General features: G+C 49.9%; 1 protein-coding gene across 5 annotated transcripts in view; it reads right to left on the reverse strand.

The window, feature by feature from the left end:
- Positions 1 to 22,721, reverse strand: part of CACNB4 (calcium voltage-gated channel auxiliary subunit beta 4) — an 85,010-nt gene that overhangs the window by 7,869 nt on the left and 54,420 nt on the right. For all 5 annotated transcript variants that reach the window (XR_013183118.1, XM_077181788.1, XM_077181789.1 and 2 more), the window contains 11 exons: positions 18,042 to 18,161; positions 17,673 to 17,795; positions 13,552 to 13,682; positions 12,116 to 12,192; positions 11,440 to 11,459; positions 11,251 to 11,331; positions 9,500 to 9,558; positions 7,399 to 7,508; positions 6,323 to 6,474; positions 5,807 to 5,902; positions 4 to 189 (listed from right to left, as the gene is read on the reverse strand). Coding sequence is in view for 4 of the 5 variants with exons in the window: in XM_077181788.1 (XP_077037903.1) it covers positions 4 to 189; positions 5,807 to 5,902; positions 6,323 to 6,474; positions 7,399 to 7,508; positions 9,500 to 9,558; positions 11,251 to 11,331; positions 11,440 to 11,459; positions 12,116 to 12,192; positions 13,552 to 13,682; positions 17,673 to 17,795; positions 18,042 to 18,161 (1,155 nt within the window). In the remaining variant the exon portion in view is untranslated. The remainder of the gene's footprint in view (positions 1 to 3; positions 190 to 5,806; positions 5,903 to 6,322; positions 6,475 to 7,398; positions 7,509 to 9,499; positions 9,559 to 11,250; positions 11,332 to 11,439; positions 11,460 to 12,115; positions 12,193 to 13,551; positions 13,683 to 17,672; positions 17,796 to 18,041; positions 18,162 to 22,721) is intronic.

The following is a 22,721-nucleotide window of genomic DNA, read 5'->3' on the forward strand; positions in this document are numbered from 1 at the left end:
TACCTGCAGGCCGGAGATGGCGGCGGGGTACGGGGACAGCGCGGCCGGGGCCAGGCTCCTGCCCAGCAGGGGCGTCATGGGCGCGGCGCTGGACGTGTGCGTGGCTCTCCAGTACGCCTCCAGGTACTCGGCCAGGTGCTCGCACGCGTCCTCCAGCTGGTTCTCGTCCAGGATCACGTCGAACATGTCCTGGGCACAGGGACACAGCGCGGTCACGGCCGGGGACACACGGGGGTGGCACACACACACTGGGGGGGCACACACACACACTGGGGTGGCACACACACACTGGGGTGGCACACACACACACTGGGGTGGCACACACACACTGGGGTGGCACACACACACACTGGGGGGGCACACACACACTGGGGGTGGCACACACACACTGAGGGGGCACACACACACTGGGGTGGCACACACTGGGGTGGCACACACACACTGGGGTGGCACACACTGGGGTGGCACACACACACTGGGGTGGCACACGCTGGGGTGGCACACACACACTGGGGTGGCACACACACACTGGGGTGGCACACGCTGGGGTGGCACACACACACGCTGGGGTGGCACACACACACTGGGGTGGCACACGCTGGGGGGGCACACACACACTGGGGGGGCACACACTGGGGTGGCACACACTGGGGTGGCACACACACACTGGGGGGGCACACACTGGGGTGGCACACACTGGGGTGGCACACACACACTGGGGTGGCACACACTGGGGTGGCACACACACACTGGAGGTGGCACACACACACTGGGGTGGCACACGCTGGGGATGGCACACACACACTGGGGTGGCACACACACACTGGGGTGGCACACACACACTGGGGTGGCACACACACACTGGGGAGGCACACACACGCTGGGGTGGCACACACACCCTGGGGAGGCACACACACACTGGGGTGGCACACACACACTGGGGTGGCACACACACACTGGGGTGGCACACACACACTGGGGTGGCACACACTGGGGTGGCACACACACACTGGGGTGGCACACACACACGCTGGGGTGGCACACACACGCTGGGGTGGCACACACACACTGGGGTGGCACACACTGGGGTGGCACACACACACTGGGGTGGCACACACACACGCTGGGGTGGCACACACACGCTGGGGTGGCACACACACACTGGGGTGGCACACACTGGGGTGGCACACACACACTGGGGTGGCACACACACACTGGGGGTGGCACACGCTGGGGTGGCACACACTGGGGTGACACACACTGGGGTGGCACACACACGCTGGGGTGGCACACACTGGGGTGGCACACACTGGAGGTGACACACACTGGAGGTGACACACACACTGGGGTGGCACACGCTGGGGATGGCACACACTGGGGATGGCACACACACACTGGGGTGGCACACACACACTGGGGTGGCACACACTGCCCGTCACAGCCAGCCTTGGAGCTGTTCAGGGAAGGGGAATCACGGCAGGGCAGAGGGGAGGGAGCTGGAGGCATGGAGGGGGCTTCCTGTAACAGCAGGGAGGGACAGGGGGCATGGATGCACACTGGAACACAGCAGGGAGGGAGGGGACATTCCCTCCCTCCCTGTGAGGAAATTCCTGCCTGGGAGGGAGGTGAGGCCCTGAGCAGCTCTGGCTGCCCCTGGATCCCTGGGAGTGTCCATGTCCAAGGCCAGGCTGGACAGGGCTTGGAGCAGCCTGGGATAGTGGAGGATGTCCCTGCCCATAGCAGAGGAAGGAATTAGGTGATCCTCAACTTCCCTTCCAAGCCAAACCATTCCATGATTGTATGTCTAGTAAAGAAAATGGTACAAGTGGCTTCAGAAGGTGAGCAAGAGCCAGAGCCCTCAGGAGTCACTGGACACTGTCCCTGGGTGTTGCATGAGCCCTGCTTTGTTTCTGGGCACAAAACTCTTCAATTTCTTTCTTTCTTTCCAGTGCTGATGCCCCTGTAGCCGTTCCCACAGCAGAGAAGGCAGCAGGCAGTCCTGACAGCAGCAGCATTCCTGCCTCAGGGAATTCTCCAGACACCTCCTCCATGTGCTGGCTGAAACCACCTCCATGCCTGCCTGTCCTCCAACCTGCCAGAACCAGCAGAGCCCCTCGAGAGAAACACAACCCTATTTTCAGCAGTTCAACTTCCTATCTCATCTCTAATCTTAACTTTGCAAAATACTGTGAGAACAGCACAGGAAATGGAAAATAAGTGCAGGTGCTGTGGGTGTAAAGGGCAACCAGCACCAACCACAGGCTGCTCTCTTCCACCTGTTTTTACAGCTCTCAGAATAAGATTTAAGATGATAAAGCAGTTTTTTGTCTTTTTTTCATTTATTCTCTCTTCCCAGCATGGTAGAGAAAAGTTTCCTCCTCTGCCAGCAAGGAGGAGTTTCCTTCTAATCAGAATATTCCTAACACTGCATCCCTTGGTCCAGTTCAGTGTTTATTGCTCTTCTTTTGCTCCTCTCTTTATTTACTGCTTTTACTCTTTTGCTATTCATCCACATGTTGATGCACCACACATTCCAGTCCATCACTCACTTTTGGAAGAAGTTATCAATTAAAACACACTTAAATTAGAAATTTTAAAAAATGTGGTTTGCTTATGTATATTTTGCTTTGAAAAAGATTGAAATTAAACACTGCAATATTCCTGGGGTCCTGCAATATCCCTGGAGCCCTGCAGTGTTCCTGTGTCCTGCAATATCCCTGGAGCCCTGCAGTGTTCCTGGAGCCCTGCAATATTCCTGTGTCCTGCAATATCCCTGGAGCCCTGCAATGTTCCTGGAGCCCTGCAATATTCCTGGGGTCCTGCAATGTTCCTGGAGCCCTGCAATACTCCTGGAGCCCTGCAATATTCCTGGAGCCCTGCAATACTCCTGGAGCCCTGCAATGTTCCTGTGTCCTGCAATATTCCTGGAGCCCTGCAATGTTCCTGTGTCCTGCAATGTTCCTGGAGCCCTGCAATGTTCCTGGAGCCCTGCAATATTCCTGGAGCCCTGCAATGTCCCTGGAGCCCTGCAATGTTCCTGGAGCCCTGCAGTGTTCCTGGAGCTCTGCAATGTTCCTGGAGCCCTGCAATATCCCTGGAGCCCTGCAATGTCCCTGGAGCCCTGCAGTGTTCCTGGAGCCCTGCAATATCCCTGGAGCCCTGCAATGTCCCTGGAGCCCTGCAGTGTTCCTGGAGCCCTGCAGTATCCCTGGAGCCTTGCAATATTCCTGGAGCCCTGCAATGTTCCTGGAGCCCTGCAATATCCCTGGAGCCCTGCAGTGTTCCTGGAGCCCTGCAATGTTCCTGGAGCCCTGCAATATCCCTGCAGCCCTGCAATGTTCCTGGAGCCCTGCAATGTTCCTGGAGCCCTGCAATGTTCCTGGAGCCCTGCAGTGTTCCTGGAGCCCTGCAATGTTCCTGGAGCCCTGCAATGTTCCTGGAGCCCTGCAGTGTTCCTGGAGCCCTGCAATATCCCTGGAGCCCTGCAGTGTTCCTGTGTCCTGCAATATCCCTGGAGCCCTGCAATGTTCCTGGAGCCCTGCAGTGTTCCTGTGTCCTGCAATATCCCTGGAGCCCTGCAATATCCCTGGAGCCCTTCACTGTTCCTGTGTCCTGCAATATCCCTGGAGCCCTGCAATATCCCTGGAGCCCTTCACTGTTCCTGTGTCCTGCCCTGCAGTGCCCAAGGCTGGCTCGAGCAGCATCAGGGGCAGATTAGCAAGGAATTAATAATGAAAGCAGTTCCTGAGCTCAAGTATGCCCAGCTATTTTTACAGCTATTTTTGCAGTGTCTAGACATGCAGCACCAGCTCATTCCTTATGGCTGGCTCTCAGCAGAGGAACAGAGTGAGGAGTGCATCCTGTGCAAGGACCTTTCCTTTAAACCAACACTCCAAATTCTCCTCTTGCAGGAATCTGAGCTGCAAAAGGATGAGCAGGAGAGAGGGAGCAGTGCCTTTGCTCTCAGCAATGAACTTTTACTCAATTAAACCGTGGGCCAAACTTTAATTTCAAGCCAAGCCAGACTGTCAGCTCCCTGGGAGAGCTCCAAGTCAGCACTCACTTCCTGCCCATCACCAGTGCAAAGTGCTGAGCTGGTTTGTGAGCAGCTCCTGGGCAGGGCAGGCTGCAAGCAGCCTGGGAGCAGGGCTGGGTGCAAGGCTGAAACCTGGCACTCTGACATTTGGAGAGGCTTTTCTGATCGAGGTGAGGCCTTCAACACTGCAATGCAACTCCAGGACTGGTGCTGAGGCAGAGTTCAGTGAATCTGGGGATGGACAATCCCAGTGCCCCAGTGCACCCCATATGGATTATTTCATGGAATTTAGGAATCCCACAAGTTGGAAGGGACCTAAAAACCACCTCATCCACCCCCTGCCATGGGCAGGGACAACTTCCACTGTCCCAGGGTGCTCCAAGCCCTGTCCAGCCTGGCCTGGGACACTGCCAGGGGATGGGGCAGCCACAGCTGCTGTGGTGCCTTCTCTCATTTCAGCTGATGTGAGCAAAGTGAAGCTGAGTAAGAGGAAATCACTGTAGAAAGGGCAAGAAAAGGCTGTGAAACTCCCAGGGCTCTGTGTGCAGGTGCCAGAGGAAACACCTTTCACACAGGACAATGTGCAGAGGGCTCTTCTGTGTGTGAGCTCGGGGCAAACACCACAAACAGGGGCAGCTGCACTCCAGCTCCTCAGATCAGCTTGGGAAGGGATGTGTTTTACAGGGATCAGAGCTGGGAAGGGATGTGTTTTACAGGGATCAGAATTGGGAAGGGATGTGTTTTACAGGGATCAGAGCTGGGAAGGGATGTGTTTTACAGGGATCAGAGTTGGGAAGGGATGTGTTTTACAGGGATCAGAGTTGGGAAGGGATGTGTTTAGGGGGATCAGAGTTGGGAAGGGATGTGTTTTACAGGGATCAGAGTTGGGAAGGGATGTGTTGTACAGGGTTGGGAAGGGATGTGTTTTACAGGGATCAGAGCTGGGAAGGGATGTGTTTTACAGGGATCAGTTTGTTCTCCAGGACAGTTCCAGTTCTGGTTGGGTTAGTGGGACCTGGGTGGCTCACAGGAATAACCCAGCAGCATTTTAAGAGATCACAGCTCAGTAAAATATTCCATGTGAGAAATGTAACACAGCTGAGCTCTGCAGAAGAACAGGCTGCCCAGAGGGGCTGTCACTGCCCTGGTACCTCTGCACTCTGCACTCCCATCCCAACATCCCACAGAGATCCCACAAAGCCACATCCAAGCCCGTTTCCACTGCCTGTCCCAGAAACCAGGTGTGCCTTTCAAAACTAAAACCTGAAGTTTGAGCTGCCCTGTCCAAGCCCCTGCAGAGCCTCTCCCAGAGCCCTGCAGGCCCCTGCTCCATCAGCAGGAATTCAGCACTCCAGGAGAGGGGCAGGAGCTTTGATCAGGAGCTGGGAGAGCAGTGGCTGTGCTCTGCTGAGGGGATTGGATGGCCTGCAGGATCAGGGGCAGGGCTCACTCCCCTTTCCCTTTGCACACACTCCCTGTGCAGGGAGGGGAGGCCTCTACAAAGCTAGACTTTGTCCCTCTGGGAGCTGCAGCTCCACAGATGATGTAATTTGCTAATGACCAGATTTGTTGTCCCCTCCACGTCACTCCTGGCCTGTCACCCTGCCAAAGACCAAAACAAACCCGGGGCAGGAGATAGGCAGGATGAAAGTCTGCAGCACTTTGTGCCTCACGAGTGCAGGGCCGTGTGAGCACCGCCAGGGAGTGATAATGGATGGATCAGCAGAATTCCACAAAGCAGGAGCTCTTCAGCCTCTCCTCTGTACTTACTGGTGGGCATTGTGCAAGTTTATCAGCTGCCACCAACTGGACGTTCAAGTGTTTGCTTTGTGACTTCCCTCTGGACTTGATCAGCCGCTGCAGAACCTGCCAGCAGGAAAGGGCAAAAGGTGAGTTTGAGGATCATTCATCTCCCTAAAGCTCAGCCTGGCCTCCCCCTGAGGGATTACCAAGGGCAGAAGCTCTCCATAAAGCGCTGCCCTTGAATATCCCAAACCTTTCTGATAACCCTTCTGAGAACTGGGAACATTTCCCTCTGGATCATGTTTGAGCCCTTGAAAAATTTCAAATGCATCTCTGCTTTATCCTCCTTTAAGTCCTAAGTTATTTGTGACAATAGAGAAGCATGAAAATTATATTTATAGAGAATTATCTGGATTGCTGGATGGACTGTAGCACACCAGCAGTGCTTTATGTCACTTTTTCTCCTTTTCAGGTGCAGATTCCACACTGCCCATTCCCACCCTGCCCTCCAGCTCCCTCCTGGATTTTAAGGTGAGGAATTACCTTTGGAGAGGACACCTTCACATGGACAATGATTGGTGCTAGAGATGTCTTGATAAGCTGTGCAGGGTGGTTTATGGTGTCTGCATCCAGGACAACCAGCTGTAAGGACCTGGCCAGCTCAAAGATTCTTTCAATCTCACTCTGCACTTCAGCTGCAAAGGAAAACAAAGCAGGTGAGACCACTGGGATAAAAACCCTCACCCACCTACTGTCACAGGCTCCACATGTGAATTGATGGCATTGCCATGAAATAACAAATAAATAAAACCTGTTACCTGTACCTCTAGTGCAAGCACTCACTCAGGATGGCAGAGATTTGGAATTTGGGCTTTTTTTTTTTACCAAACCCAACTCCTCTTAGGTCCTGGGAAGGTGTCCCAGACAGCAGGATGCTGGAATACACATGATCCAAAGAAATTTCCACCCTTGTGGAAGGAAGAATCACACAACCACAGAACCATCAAGGCTGGAAAACACCTCCAGGATCATGGAGTCCAAATAAAAATTCCTCAGGCCACTGTTCCCCAGCAGCCCTGACACTGAGGAGAGGAGCAGGACCCAAAGCCTCACAGCCAGACTGCAAAATTCAGCTGTAACTGCTCAGAATTAAACACACAGCTGGTCCCAGGGTCAGGAATGACATTTCCTTGGCTGGACAAGTGAAAGCTCTTTGGCTCCTTGTATGTGGAATTAAAAGCACAGGGCTGGGAAGGAGGAGGAGCTGAGAGGCCAGCCCAGGATTGTGCAGTAAAATGCTGTAGACACATTTAAATCTGCACCACTGCTGGGCTCTTGGGAATGGCTGGAGCTGAGCCAGGGGAGGCTCAGGGTGGATTTCAGGGCAAGGATCAGGCACTGCCCAGGCTCCCCAGGGAATGGGCACATTCCCAAGAGCTCCAGGAGGGTTGGGACAGCACTCCAGGGATGCCAGGGTGGGATTTTGGGGTGTCTGTGCAGGGCCAGTTGCTGGATCCATGATGCTGTGGGTCCCTCCCAGCTCAGACTGGAAGCCTGGATTGGTGTCCTGTCCCCCTGTGTGTAAGCCCAGCCTAAGTGCAGCTGTGGCAGGGCCTTACCTAGGCTGGACCTGGTGTTGGAGCGCTCGATGATGGCCCTCTTGCTGGGGTTATTGAGCACAGACCTCTTGGCCAGGGAGATGTCAGCTGTCACTCTGGTTATGGATATCCTGGCAGGAGAGCACAGCACACACAAACACAGGAGTGGGATTTCCACAGGCACAGCCCATTCCAAAGGGCAAACCCAACCAAACACGCTCAGGCATGTTTGCAGATGAGTTATGGCATCATGAAAGAACAAATGAACACAAGTGCTGGGTGACTGGGATGTGTTTCCTATTCCCTGAGACCTGGCATGGAGTTCCTGCTGTTCTCCTTAGTGCATTAATTACCTTTCCTCCTCCCAGCTCACTCATCTCCTGCATGAATTTACACAGTGCCATAAATGCTGTGAGTTATGTGAGGCTTGGGGCACCCAGAGCAAGGGAGCTGCAATGAGGCAGCACTTCCTCTTCCCCAGAGTTACACCAGGAGTAAACCCAGCCCAGCTGACAGGGAGCTCTGCCAGGGGCTGGGATGAGCAGGAGAAAAGGAACTGCAGCTCTCTGGGCTGCTTCAACTCAAGTTTAACTTCACTGCAGCTCTTTAACTTAAGGCAGATGATTTATTTACTTCATCTGTCAGTGTGTTAGAAAGACACAAAATGTTACAAAGCAAAGACCACACAATTCCTTTGAGTAAAATCCAATTAGGAGGCCTGGGATGAGCAAGGAGCCAGGGAAAATGGAAAGAAAGCAAGCTGGGAATGACCAGCAGTTTTTGCACAGAACCCAAGATTTATGCAGCTCTAAGTGGAATTTTCAGCTTCAGGGTTAAAAAGAAGTGCAGTTATTTTTCTGTATAATACATAAATAAATGTACACAGTGGAGGCCAAAGGTAAAAACGAGTTTAAAATAGAAATGAATGGACTGTGGGCCTTGGGCTCAGTGGCCAGCAGGGGAGGTTGCAGTTACAAAGGAAGCACTGGCAAAGCCAAGGGAACTCAGAGGCAGGGAAGGAGTCAGGTCTCTCTGATGCCTCTGGAAAGGCTCTTCCTTGGACACTCAGCTCCCTCCTTGGTAATGTGGACCTCTCCCAGAACTGCAGAAGAGACGGAAAGAAAGAAAGAAGAAAGAAAAGGGAGGGAGGGGAAAGACCACAAAGCCATAGAAGTTGGCAGAAGGACCAAGGAGCAGCTTTTTCCTGAGTTCCTCAGAGCTAAAATCAATGGTGCCAGGCTGCTGGTGGCACTGAGCTCTCCACTGCTGAAATTTCATACTCCCACCTGATCCAGCTGCCAATACTGCTGATGGAATTGGGACTTCCAGAAAATCACTTGAGCTGAGCAGCTCAGGACAGGCCAGGAGAGGAGAGACTTTGCACAGAAGTTGATCATTGAATGTTCTCTCTGAGCTGTTTAGGGATCAGTTCAGCACTGCCACCTCCTCACTCCTGAAATCCATAAATCCTGCTCCAGCTCTTCCACAGAGCATCCTTTTGCCTGCCCTGGTGGTGTGGGTATTTCAAACCTGACTCAGTGTTATGTGTTACCAGAACAGCCTCTTTTCCCAGCTGGAATATCCTGAACTAACTGGGAAGGGCAGAACATCCCAAAGATGCAGCAGACACCCTCAAGGACTGAGGTGATGCCATGGACCAAGCCAGTGCTCCCAGCAAGGAAATCCCAATTATCCTCTACAGCTCACCAGGAAATGCTCCAGCTGAAGATGAACCCTCCTTACAATTCTTTTTGTGTGTTTGATTTCTCAGCATTTCCTTCTTCCAACCACCCTTTTCAGTATTTTTGCCTACTTAAGGCAGTCAAAATAAAATCTCATGTAAGGATATTTTAGAGCTGATTTTTCTGAGGTGTTGGGAAGACACTGAGACAGAATTCTTGTGTTAAACTAAGAAATCCTAGCCCAGCCATGGCAGAAATGCAGACATGTGCACCCCTAGTAACACATGAGCTGTGTCCCACTCTTCAGTGGTGACACAAAGCCAGAAAATCAGCTTGGATCATGCAGCAAACCCTCTGGCATGAAAAAAAAAAAAAAAATAATAGACTGAAATGTTAGTAACACATGGGCAAAGCAGCATGAGAAGGACAGAGTTTCTCACCTCCCATCAAACCTGTGCTTCAGGAAGTCAAAGAGAGCTTTCTGCATCATGTCTGTCACCTTGGCAGAGGGGAGAGGATTGAGCAGGGGGATGGACAGGGAGAGAAAGAAGCCAAAAGGAAGGAAAGAGGTGAGTAGAAGGCAGGGATACAGCCACCAATCCACACCCTTGCTGGGCAGACCCATCCCAGTGCCAGGTCCTGCCACCACAGCACTGGGCAATAAATCCCTGAGGTTTCCTGGCTTTTCCAAGTGCAGAGCTGCCCCTGGGTGTGCTCCTGTCCTGAGCTGCTCTGAGCCCTCCTCCTCAGCCCTCTCAGCATCCCAAAGCTGCACAGCAGGGCACAGCCACGGGGGATGTTTGCTGGGCACAGCACTCGGGCTCTGCCCACACAACACTGGCACAGTGGCCTCCAGAGCTCAGGGATGCTCAGGGGTGGATCTGTCCTGCTGGGGCTGCTCTCACAGAGGGATGACAGCAAAAAGATGCCACGTTCCCACTGCTCAGCCCCCAGAGCTGCCATGCCTGCCCTCTGATTTATTGAGCAGCTCCTTGTCCCTTGCAGGACAGCTCAGGCTGACAATCATTATCTGCCAGGCCAGGCAGCAGCTTCATCAAAGCCCCCAGGCCTCTCTGCCAGTTTATTTCCCTCCTTCCAACTGATTCCTTCAGCATTTAGCCAGGAAAAAAACCAGTCAAAATAAATTCCCCCAAGAAAGATCAAGTATTTTTGTTATTGAAATTAATATTCTGTGTTACCATTTCCACAGATCTGTATGTTCAAGGTGTTGTGTTTGGTGTTGTTTTATTCAAAAAAAGAGACAGGGTGGCAGATTTGAAGAGGTTTTTATGAACAAACAGCCTCTCTCCCCTCCAAACTCAAGAGGTAAATTGATCTGTGGTGCAGCACAGAGGGAATTTACTCCTGTCAAAAAACTTCCCCATCAAATTAAAAGGCAGAGAGCAGAACATGAAGTACCTGCTCTGCTGAGCTGCACCTTCAGTCACTCTCACATAAAAACAATGCCAGAACACTGCATTGTGCCAGGGCTGTCACCTCCCCAAAAGAACCATTCCAATATGTTTAATAATATCCTATCAATTACTGACAACATTAATGAAGCTTAATGAAGTATGTCTTTGATTTTATGTTCATTTAGTTCCTGGTTCAGCACTTCCCAGATGGTTGAGCTCCCTGAATTGCCCTGCTAAAAGTCTCTGCTTGTTTTAGCACGTGGTAAATGCTCACTTGAACCTGCAGCAGCCCAAAACAAGGCTGTCCTGGTTATCTGGGCACATTATCCTGCCCACTCCCACCTGGGTAATCTTTTAGGAGGGTTCAAGGTTCCTTTGCAAAATATTTGAATTTATTAATAAAGTGAAAAAAGGAGATCAACAAGGAAGCTCCTTCCAATGTTTTGCTAATTAAGTTCAAAGCACGGGCTGGTTTGATGAACATTTTTCATGTGTAGAGTCCAGCTCATTAATTTGACTTCTTGCAGCAGACACAAATTCTCTTTTTTACTTCGTTTAATCAGGAATGAGTGCACTGCAAAGAATGGATTTGCACTGTGCTTAAAACAGTACAATTCAGAAGTAACCCTTAGCTCTTCCAGAACATTTTGGTAATTATTTAAGCTAAATCACTTGAAATTATCATAAACCACTTGCACTGAGCCGCACACACAGAATTACTGAGGGTGATCAGAGATAATGAAAGTTGAATTAATTGCAAACACCTCACTCCATACCTCATAGCCTTTGAGTGATGGGCCCACCAACACCACAGGTCTCATTGATGGCACTACATCATAGGGGGGAATATGTTCTGTCTGGAGGGAAAAAACAACCCTTCAGGTCATCAGGCAAACAAACCCACAGAGAAACCCTGGCAATGGTGAATTAGGAGGAAATAGAACGGAAACAAAAGCATTACTTACCACTTTTTGTTTCTGTTTTGCTAGAAGACCAAATGAGAACTTGGTTAAAACACACCCAGGCAAGCAGAAATCCCTTTGCCAAAGCACTTTGATTTCTGTCTGAGCACCTCCCTCTGCTCAGGCCTGACTAAACTGGGCAATCTGTGCATTAAACTGGGCATTCTATATATTAAACTGGGCAATCTGTGCATTAAACTGGGCAATCTGTGCATTAAACTGGACAGTCTGCATTTAACTGGGCAATCTGTGCATTAAACTGGGCATTCTGCATTTAACTGTGCAATCTGTGCATTAAACTGGGCATTCTATATATTCAGCTGGGCAATTTCCATTAAACAGGGCAATCTGCATTAAACTGGGCATTCTATACATTAAACTGTGCAATCTGTGCATTAAACTGGGCATTCTATACATTAAACTGTGCATTTAACTGGGCAATCTGTGCATTAAAGGGGGCATTCTGTGCATTAAACTGGGGCAGCTGCCACTGCTCCCAAGGATTTTTCCCAGCCCTCAGCAACTCCAAAAGGCTGGGGAGAGTTGTCCTCCTCCCCTTTACATGCAAACACTTTGCTGGAAAACATCTCAGTAACTCAGCCAAGTGGACAACCTGCATTTCTCATGTAGGGTTTCTAGACAGATTAGCAAGGGTTTCCTTGAGTAAATCCTGTCTTACCTGTGGCTGTAGGTGTGGCTCGAAATGTGCCAGAGACCATCTCTCCAAGGCTTGAAGAAGAATTGCCACTGGATTTCCTGCAGCAGCAGAAAGACCCCCATTAACAGCAGGCACCCCAGAATGTGGGAGGTTCTGGGGAGGAATTGTCCCATGAGGAATCACAAGGTCATACCAACATAAATGACTCTAACTAAAAAAGCTAAATATTAACTTTTTTACCGTTATAATATGGAATTTTATCGTACAAATACAGGAGCATCTCACTGAACTCAGTAATTTCTCTGTATATTGAGACCCACTGGCTGCTCCTGAAGTTGTGTCAAAAATTATAGAAGAAATTTGGATGCTGTTCAACCATTCTGAAAGCATTTCCCAGGTTTATCTCCCAGACCTTTTTCCAGGGATTTGCCATCTCCAGGTCTGGCAGGTGGAGGCTCAAAAACCTCAGGCTGGAAGATGAAGAATAAAGGATGGCAAAGCTGATCTTACAAAGTCTGGTTTGGGCCTGTGTAGCCATGATATTTTCTGAAAAATCCTTTCCTTAGGAATTTTCCTCCTGAGAAGCTGAGAGGCCTCAGGAACAAAATGTACCCAATGGTTATCTGTGCTGTGGAATGCAACAGGAACAAAATGTACCCAATGGTTATCTGCTGCTGTGGGATGCAACAGGAACAAAATGTACCCAATGGTTATCTGCTGCTGTGGAATGCAACAGGAACAAAATGTACCCAATGGTTATCTGCTGCTGTGGGATGCAACAGGAACAAAATGTACCCAATGGTTATCTGCTGTTGTGGGATGCAACAGGTGCATCTGGGATTGGGCTCATGTGGTTGTTTCTAATTAATGGCCAATCACAGCCCAGTTGTCTTGGACTCTCTGGTCAGTCACAAAATTTTATTATCATTCCATTCCTTTCCTTGCTAGCTTTCTGATGAAATCCTTTCTTCTATTCTTTTGGTATAGTTTTAATATATAATTTTCTTTTAATATAATATAGATCATAAAATAACAAATCAGCCTTCTGAAACATGGAGTCAAGATTCTCATCTCTTTCCTCATCGTGGGACCCCTGTGAACACCAGCACAGGCTAAATTGGAGAAAAAAGGAAAAATGTAAGAAAAAACCCATAACCTAAGAAAAGCAGGGAAAAAATCTGGGAGACTTTGAGCCCAAGTTGACTTAAGGCCACGGGCACACAAAGCTCTCAGGAACTCCTGTCATTATCCCTCACTGCTCTTTCCTGCAGTCAAACCCATTTCTGTATCTCATCACCACCATCTCCCGCTCTCCGTAAATCCGCCCTTCCAGCGGGAATCCCAAACCCAACAGCGCAAATGCCCTGCAATAAAGCAGCAGCAGCAGGTGACCTTTGGAAATCCTGCCTGGGCTGAGGAGGACTGGAGGTGCTTTGCAAAGGGCAGGCTGTGCTCACCCCCCGTGGAAGCGGCCTCTCTTCTGCTCCTGCTGGATGCGGATGTTCTCCAGGCGCAGCGGGCTCGGGATGAAGCCGATCTCGCAGCCCTCCTTCACCAGCCTCCCTATCCACCAGTCGTTGTTGTATTTCTGCAACACAGCGAGGCTCCTGCCCACTCCAGCTCCCACATTCCCTCCCTTTGGTGCCTCCTCTTGGAGGTTACAGCTCTTACAGCAGGCCAGGGTCATGGGTGACAGGGCCTGTCAGCCCCAGCTGCAGCCAAGCTGAAAACCCTTGAATTCTGGTTACATTGCATTATACACTTTTCTTTACATCTTAATATATAAGATGTATATAATATATAAGCATATATATATTCTTTACATCTTAATATATAAGATGTATATAATATATAAGATGTATATAATATATAAGCATCTTAATACATAAGAACCAATCTATACCTTTACTTTTACCTACAGCCTATCATGACTGCTATCATTAACATATTATGGTCAATACTATCCAATCACATGAGTTAGTATGGTACAGTTTAAGCTTAAAGTTGTTTTTCAGTTTTCTTGCAGTGGAAAATTCTTAAACCTTTTTTCTACTTGCTACATGGACATGTCTTGTTTGCCTGTGGTATCCTTCTGCTTGACAAAAACATCCTTTTGTTTGTGGTCAGCTTATCCTTTGCTCTAAGTCATAAAGTCTCTTTCCAACTTGTCATAACCTTTCCCTTCTTAGCTGTCCAGCAAGACTGGCTCAGCAATTCTCAATTTACACATCTATTATTTTTCTATATCAAAACTTGCTTCCATCTCTATTTCATCCTCAGGTCCTACATTCAGAGATCTTTCTGCCAAGCACACATATCTGTGAGACTTTCCTGTCCAAGTTCCATCCTTCCCAACAGCTACCCACCCCCCTTAGCTCCACTCTGGATAATGAACCAGGCTCATGTGTGAGAGCACAGCACCGAGGCCGTTTCCCCTCATCCTGGCCCTTGCTGGTTTAATTTCGAGGTTGATTTAATGAGCAGAACTCATTTCTTTGAGCTGAGGCCACCAAACAACCTCCCAGCAGCAAACATAAAAATAACACCTCCAGCTTCCCATCAAATATTGCTTGTCATATTTAATGGTCTAGACAAAAGATCACCGCTTTCCCTTCCTCCTCTCCAGGTATTTGTAGGAATGTTATTAACAGGTTATGACAGATGAAGAGAAAAATTCACCTTTAGGAGAAAACTTCAATATATACCTAAAGCACAGCATTTTATCATTGACCTTTAGTAACATATATTCTCCTGCTTTATTGAAAGTCTGGTCTGTCCCTAATGATGGCAAAATGAAAAGCAGGATCCTGGTAGATATTGGAGTGGAAAAGGATTTGTTGTAGCTGCTGCCAGCAGAGCTTTTGAAGAAAAGTATCTGAAAAGCCTCTCCTCTGTTCTGCTTCATTAGGCAGCTCGGTGTTCAAAAGAAACATTGCTTTTCACAACTGACTCTGGAGTCATTAAGAGCAGCACGAGTGAATGGGTTTTGTTTGCTGCCTCGAGGAAAAAGCCATCACAGAGATCTCATCTTCGAGATCATCCCTGCTCCGGGCTCCACATTTGCAAGCACTTCAGCTCCTGCAGGAACACAGAAACGCCCAGGCCCTGCTGTCAAAGGTGCAGCAGTGCCTGGTGATGGCTCTGAAACACAGAGACCCGGCCCTGAAAAATAAATGGGTTTTTATCAACCCAGATAGCTGAACATGAACCCAATCAGAAATATGAACATGTAATAAAAACTAAGGGAATGCAACCCTCATATGCTGAAAAACCTCTTTATCCTCTTTGATGTATTTAGGCAAGAGGTTCCATGATTTGATCATTCCAGCCAAGTATTTATTCCTCCTGTTGTTCTGACCTTGATTCACGCAGTGGCTGTAAGCAAAGCTTTATTTGAAGTATGTTAAGTTACAGAACCACTTCCAGTCTGTGAAGCAGACAAATCCTTCAGGATTCAGCATCCTGCTGCTGGAAATCAGTGAACTGAGAGGCTGTGGAGCCCCCACCCCTGGCAGTGTCCCAGGCCAGGGCTTGGAGCAGCCTGGGACAGTGGGAGGTGTCCCTGCCCAGGGCAGGGGGTGGCACTGGATGGGCTTTAAGGTCCCTTCCAACCCAAACCAGTCTGACTCTACAACACCTGAGTTCCAAGGGCACTGCCTGCTCCATTTTGGCTCCAAAGGCACACCCTGACCATGGCAATCTTTCTTCATGGACCTCTGAGTGATGCCTCCAGACATGGGATCAGCATCAGCCCCTCTGGAGAGGGACTGGGACAAGGGATGGAGGGACAGCACACAGGGAATGGCTCCCAGTGCCAGAGGGCAGGGATGGATGGGACATTGGGAATTGGGAATTCCTGGCTGGGCTGGGATTGCCAGAGCAGCTGGGGCTGCCCCTGGATCCCTGGCAGTGCCCAAGGCCAGGCTGGACAGGGCTTGGAGCACCTGGGACAGTGGAAATGTCCCTGCCCATTTCAGGTCCCTGGGTTATGCTGAGGGCACCTGAACACACACATGCCAAGGCTGCAGTGAGGAACACAGGATTTATCTGCATTGGGTCATCCCCTCCCCTCTGTCAGTCTGTGTGTGGGAGGAGCAGGCTCCCTCCCCTGGTTGCCATGCCCATGATTCCTTCTGCTCTGTCAGGAATTGTTGCCATTCCATCCTTTAAGCAGGCACACAATGTATAGTTTGGAGGAGACAGATGAGACATACAGGACACAGCCTCAAAATAGCAGCTCCTCACTCACTGCCTCTGCTCCATCCTGCCAGAGGGTGACCTGACTTTGTACCCAGCTCAGCAACATTCCAAAACCTGGAATCACTGAAAAAAACAAATCCTGCCAAGCCTTTCTGCAGCATGGGGAGCCATTCCCCAAATCCTGCTGAGCTCCAGCTCCAGGCAGCAATTCTGTGGATCCTGAGCTGTCCAACACCAGTACCCAGATGGTTTCCAGCTCAGTGGAACTGTGATCCTGGGTTTTTAGACCTTGGGAGACAACTCATGGAATGCCAAGACATGGATTTGGGACACTTGTCTGCAAAGATGTACAGGGCAGCATGACAGGAGCTTGGAGTGTGCAACTCAATCAGTGTCCTGACAATGAAGGTGGCCACATCCAGGAAAACCAGGATTAAAAACTGGAAAAAGGGAATTTACTGCCTTTCCCTCTCATCAGGGAGAGGGGGTGTGAAGCAATTCCCTGTTCCAGCACCAGAGGAGGGGCAGCAGCAGGTGTTTTCCTCCTGAATGTGCTCTGTCTAAGGGAGATCAGTGCTCTGGAGTGATGATGAACACATGTTCAAAGAAAGACACAGATGAGCACTGAACACCCCAAAATAAACCCAAAATGCAGAGATGAAAAAGTGCTTTTGCAAGCTGCAAGCCTCTGTACCAATCCACAGCACAACAGGGGGTTATGCAAATGTGGAGGGCTCACTTCAGATAAAAAATTGCATAAAATATGCTCAGCATGCAATAAAATGCAATTTTCTTTACCAAAGCCATACTCAGGGCTCATTTATTCCATTTTTTCCCTTATTTTTGCATCTGTCCTCTTCAGGATTTTCTTTGCTTACTGCATTATCCTAAGTGTTACTTCCTCTCTGGAAGGGAGCCTATCTGGTGCGTTTTTGAAGACCTCACATGACCTGGTGCTGCTCCATGGAATCCTTAGTGCTCCACGGAATCCCTCTCTCCTGCACCATCTCTGATCCATCACAAACTGGTTCTGATGAAAAGAATCTGAACCTTTAAAGGTGGGATGTATTTCCTATTCCCTGAGCCCTGGCATGGAGTTCCTGCTATTCCCCTTAGTGCATTCATTAACTTTCCTCCTCCAAGCTCACTCAAATAATAAAGGGTATTATTTCCTTCCTGAGTGATGAAATTCCAACCTGTTGGTAACACCAAATGTTGCAAAAGGGCAGGACAAGCACCCCAGGGTGCAGGAACTCCAGGAGGGATGAAGAACCAGCTCATCCTCACTGTGCCCTCCTGGATATGGCTCAGCTGCTCAAATCAAAGCCCTTGGCCTGTAGAAAGAGTCCCTTTCCCATCCCCCTTTCCTGGGCTTTACCTCTTTAATGTGGAGGAAGTCCTTGGCATCGAAGGAGATGGCAGTGCTGGGGACAGGAACATCTTCATCCAGAGCCCCACAGTAACTCACGTTGGTCTTGACAGCAAATGCTACTGGTTTGGACTGCAAACAGAAAAAAACCACATCAAAAACACTGGGAACTTCTCATCTATTAAAAAATCAGCCCTAATAATTTCACCCAGGCCAGCAGAGCTCAGCTCCTGGGAGAATATCCCCATTTAGAGGAGAATTTACACTAAATTCCCCAAACACCTTCTCTGCAGACCCTTTGACTCAGCATTTCAGGAGGAAGTGTGAATGTTACCAGCAGGCAGGAGGCACCTCTGTGACTCAGTGGGCAGAACACACCTTGGCCCTCTCCAGCTGGATGGCTGCTTGCTGCTCCCTTTCCTGGCGGATTGCTTCCCTGTCCTCTTCCAGAGAGACATCAGAGTCTGAGGGTCTGCTCGTGTACGAATCTGCTGAGCCCTGAAAGGAAAGCCAGCTCACTGGCAAAGCACAGGTGAGGAGCAGAGACCCCCTCCCAGTCTCATTTAAAAAACACTTTAAATGCAATTGGTTTCTTTGTGTTTTTGGAGTGATTTTTTACAAAGACAAAAATGCTGAGAAAACCTCTCTCCTTCACTTTCTTACTGACACAGTAAAATCCAGCTCAGCTCTGGGCACTGTCCAAAAGTCTTTATAATATTCATATCCTGTTTGACAGCCTCAGACTCAGGATTGTCAAGGGTTAGGTCACATCAAATATAATTAAGGAATTATAAAGCCTGGTTTGAATCATCCCTCCCCATGAATATGCTCTGTTGTGTAAGAGCTTTGTTCCCATTCACACAGAGGTTTCTTCTGGGCTTCCAGGGGGAAAAAGTGGTAAAGATGACATTATTAAAGCTGCTCAACAGCTCTGTACTGATATGACATGAAAGCAGCATGTTCAGGCAGCAGCAGAGAGCATCAGCCCGCAAGGGGGGAAGAAGGTGCTGCCACAGTTGGATTTTTGCCTTTTTTTGGACATTTTTCAGGATACCTGGCAAGCCCTGAAGTGTGGAGTGGCTCCTCTCTTTGTAGAGGCCAGCCTGACTCCAGCATCCCTCACACCTGATCTTTATGTGTGTGGGGCCAGTGGAAAAACAGAGCTTTAACCTTGTAAAACAGAGAAGATTTACTGCTGATCAATCTGTGGCTCTGTGTTCCAACAGAGCCACTCTACAGCATTATATCCTGATTCTTTTCTTTCCTACATTGTTTTATATCCTGCAGCACAGGCACTGTACAATTCAATATTCTTACTGTCCATGTAAAGTCACATAATCTTAAATACTGCTGTGAACACATGGCCACTGCTGTGGATCCACATCCATCCCTATGGATCCATGGCCATCCCTGTGGATCCCTGGGCACTGCTGTGGATCCATGTGCATCCCTGGGAATCACATCCATCCCTGGGAATAACATCCATCCTTATGGATCCATGGCCATCCCTGTGGACCCCTGGGCACTGCTGTGGATCCATGTGCATCCCTGTGGATCCATGTGCATCCCTGGGAATCACATCCATCCCTGTGGATCCACATCCATCCCTATGGATCCATGGCCATCCCTGGGGATCCCTGGGCACTGCTGTGGATCCATGTGCATCCCTGTGGATCACATCCATCCCTGGGAATCACATCCATCCCTGTGTATCACATCCATCCCTGTGGATCCACATCCATCCCTGTGTATCACATCCATCCCTGTGGATCACATCCATCCCTGTGGATCCATGTCCATCCCTGTAGATCCACATCCATCCCTGTGAATCCACATCCATCCCTGTGGATCCACATCCATCCCTGTTTATACATCCATCCCTGTGGATCCACGTCCATCCCTGTGGATCCACGTCCATCCCTGTGGATCCACATCCATCAGGATTCTGCTGGCTCAGAACCACTGATGAGCCCGTGCTCTATCCTTGTTCCATACTCATTTGGGGAAAGGCAGATTCCTCCAGGCCAAATCCAGTGGGATTTGCCAACAGGAGCTTCACCCCCAGCTGTGATTTTAAACACAGCAGAAAATTCCTTCCAGGACATCCTGCACCCAGGGAGAGCTGGGAGGGGCTGGGAAAGGCTGGGAAGATGCAGAGTTCAGGGTCCTGAGCTGGAACAAGTGCAGCATGGCCAGGCTGAGCAGTGGCATCAGGAGCTGGCAGCAGCTCAGCTCTTCCCAGCTTCCTTCTGCTCTTCCTTCTGCTTCCTCGGGGATGGAGCACAGAGCAGGGAACTGGGCAGCCACAGAGCTGGGCCAGGCCTCACCCAGACACCTCTCAGAGCCTGAGCCCCTTTGCATGGGGAAATTCCTGCTGTGCCCACCCTGAGCTGCCCTGGGCCAGCCTGAGGCCGTTCCCTCTGCTCCTGTCCCTGTGCCCTGGGAGCAGAGCCCGACCCCCCCGGCTGTGCCCTCCTGGCAGGGAATTCCAGAGAGGGAAAAGATCCCTGGGGATCCTCCTTGGCTCCAGCCTGAGCCCCTGCCCAGCTCCCTCAGGGATTCTGCAGCCCCTGCCCAGCTCCCTCAGGGATTCTGCAGCCCCTGCCCAGCTCCCTCAGGGATTCTCCAGCCCCTGCCCAGCTCCCTCAGGGATTCTCCAGCCCCTTCCCAGCTCCGTTCCCTTCCCTGGCCCTGCTCCAGCCCCTCAGGGTCTCCCTTGCCGTGAGGGGAAAATCAAAAAGTGGGAGAAAATGTGAGAGGAAAAAAAGTGTGGGAAGTTTGGGGAAGGTTCCACTGCAGAGCTTTTCCCTTTGGATCCTCCTTTTCTCCAGGCCGAGCCCCTTCCCAGCTCCCTCAGGGATTCTGCAGCCCCTGCCCAGCTCCCTCAGGGATTCTCCAGCCCCTTCCCAGCTCCCTCAGGGATTCTCCAGCCCCTTCCCAGCTCTGTTCCCTTCCCTGGCCCCGCTCCAGCCCCTCAGGGTGCCTCTTGTCCCAGAGCTGTCCCTGGAGGTGCCCAGCAGTGCCAGCACAGGGACGGGCACTGCCCTGGGGCTGTGTCACAGCGGGGCTGGCACAGCCCAGGGGCCTCTTGCCCAGCTGGGCACCCCTGGGGCACTGCTGGCATTTACTCACTGAGCTCTGCTGTGCTCCAGCCCAGCTCAGGGAGGGGATTTAACCAGAGCAGAGCCCTGTGCTGGAGCACGGTGCCCACACTGCTTTGTGCTGGTGTGTGTTGAGCAGTGATGTCTTTGCTGCTGTCAGGAGAGCAGGGGCTGAGGCAGAGCTGCTGCTCTCCGTGCCAGGCTGAGCGAGCGGTGCCCGTGTGCCAAGTGCCAGGCGCTGGTACAATCCCAGCCCCACGATCCCCGCTCTCCCAAGGCTCTCCCAGCAGCCAGTGCCTTCTCTGGAAGCTGCAGCCCCAGGACTGTGACTCACAGGGTGCTGAGCTGCAGCAGCACGCTGAAAACCAGGCACCCTTCTGCAAATAGCAGCAAGAGGGGCAGAAAAGGAGCCAAACTCGTACTGAATTTTGGGTTCTGTTTGAAATGTTTGATTGGAGATCAGGATTATTGCCAGAAATATTGTGGAATATTGACAGAATATTGCCCAACAATCCAACACAAACACTGCTGTCTGCTCAGCACCAAGTGCAGGCAGTTCTGCTCTTACAGCTCCTACTTGCTGAAACTGCAAGAGGGAATGAGAGATACAGAAAGAGGAAAGCCACTTCCCATCTTTTTTTGTATACCAAGATGTTCCTAAAGAGAGAATTTGTTAATGGAAAGGGTGCCACAGACATATTTTCTGAAAAATCCTTTCCTTAAGATTTTTTCTCCTGAGAAGTTAAAAAACCTCAAAACCAAAATATGAACAGTGATTGTCTGCTGCAGTAAAATGCAACAAGATCATCTTTGGATTGATCCATGTGGTTGTTTCTAATTAATGGCCAATCACAGCCCAGCTGTCTGGGCTCTCTCAGTCAGTCACAAACCTTTGTCATCATTCTTTTTCTATTCTTAGCTAGACTTCTGATAAAGGAAGTCTATTTCTTTTTCCTTTCTTCTGTTCTTTTAGTATAAATTTAATATAATTTATATTCTTCTATCCTTTTAGTATAAATTTAATATAATATATATATCATAAAGTAATAAATCAAACCTTCTAAAACCTAAAGTCAACATTCTCCTCTCTTCCCTCACCCTAGAACCCCTGCACAAAAGGGTGGTCAGACACTGACAGAGGCTGTCCAGGGAAGGGTGGAGTTGCCATCCCTGAGGTGTCCAGGCAAGGACTGGATGTGGCTCTCAGTGCTCTGGGCTGGGGACAAGGGGAGGGTTTGGGCACAGCTGGGACTGGGTCTTGGAGGGCTTTTCCAACCTTGGTGATTCTGGGATTCTCTAAAAAGTTCCTTTAACTTCTTTATTTTCCCACTGCTTAGAGCAGCAGCCTGGGGATATCACCTGTGCCCACAGTTTCACACGTAACATTTGAGGACAAATCATCAATCCCACCCTTACCTAACCCCAATCCCACAACCCTCTGGGAGACAGAGGAACTTTGGCAAGTGGGGCCTCAGTGAGTTCAGGTGACACCAGATTTGGCAATTTGAAAGAAACAGGCTTTTCTAGATAATTACATTATTCAAGGCAATGAAAGACTTGTTGCTTACTTCACAGCCTTTATGCTTTGGGTCCCTGTGAATTCATTTTTTTGTGCAATTTATTATTTATTTTCTCCCTCTCTCATCGACTAATGCAATTTCAGCTTAGCTAAAAACGTGGAGGTTTGAAGCAATCCCAAAAATGCCAGGGTAAAGAGAAGGGTAAAGCAGAACAAACAGTGGGTCTGCTCATTTTTATTCTCCTGCCCACGGACTGGTCTTGCACGTGAGGCTGCTGGGAGGATGTGCCAAGGTGGAAAGGGTGACACAACATTCCTGGTGAATGGGGATATCCCAGCATTTCAGGGAGGAGGAGGAGACTGAATCCTCTTCCTGGGCACTACAACATCCAGCCACATCCAGCCTTTGTGCTCACTGAAGGAATCATCAACCTTTAG

This window comes from Agelaius phoeniceus, chromosome 7 (assembly GCF_051311805.1).
Source record: "Agelaius phoeniceus isolate bAgePho1 chromosome 7, bAgePho1.hap1, whole genome shotgun sequence".
Classification (NCBI taxonomy): domain Eukaryota; kingdom Metazoa; phylum Chordata; class Aves; order Passeriformes; family Icteridae; genus Agelaius; species Agelaius phoeniceus.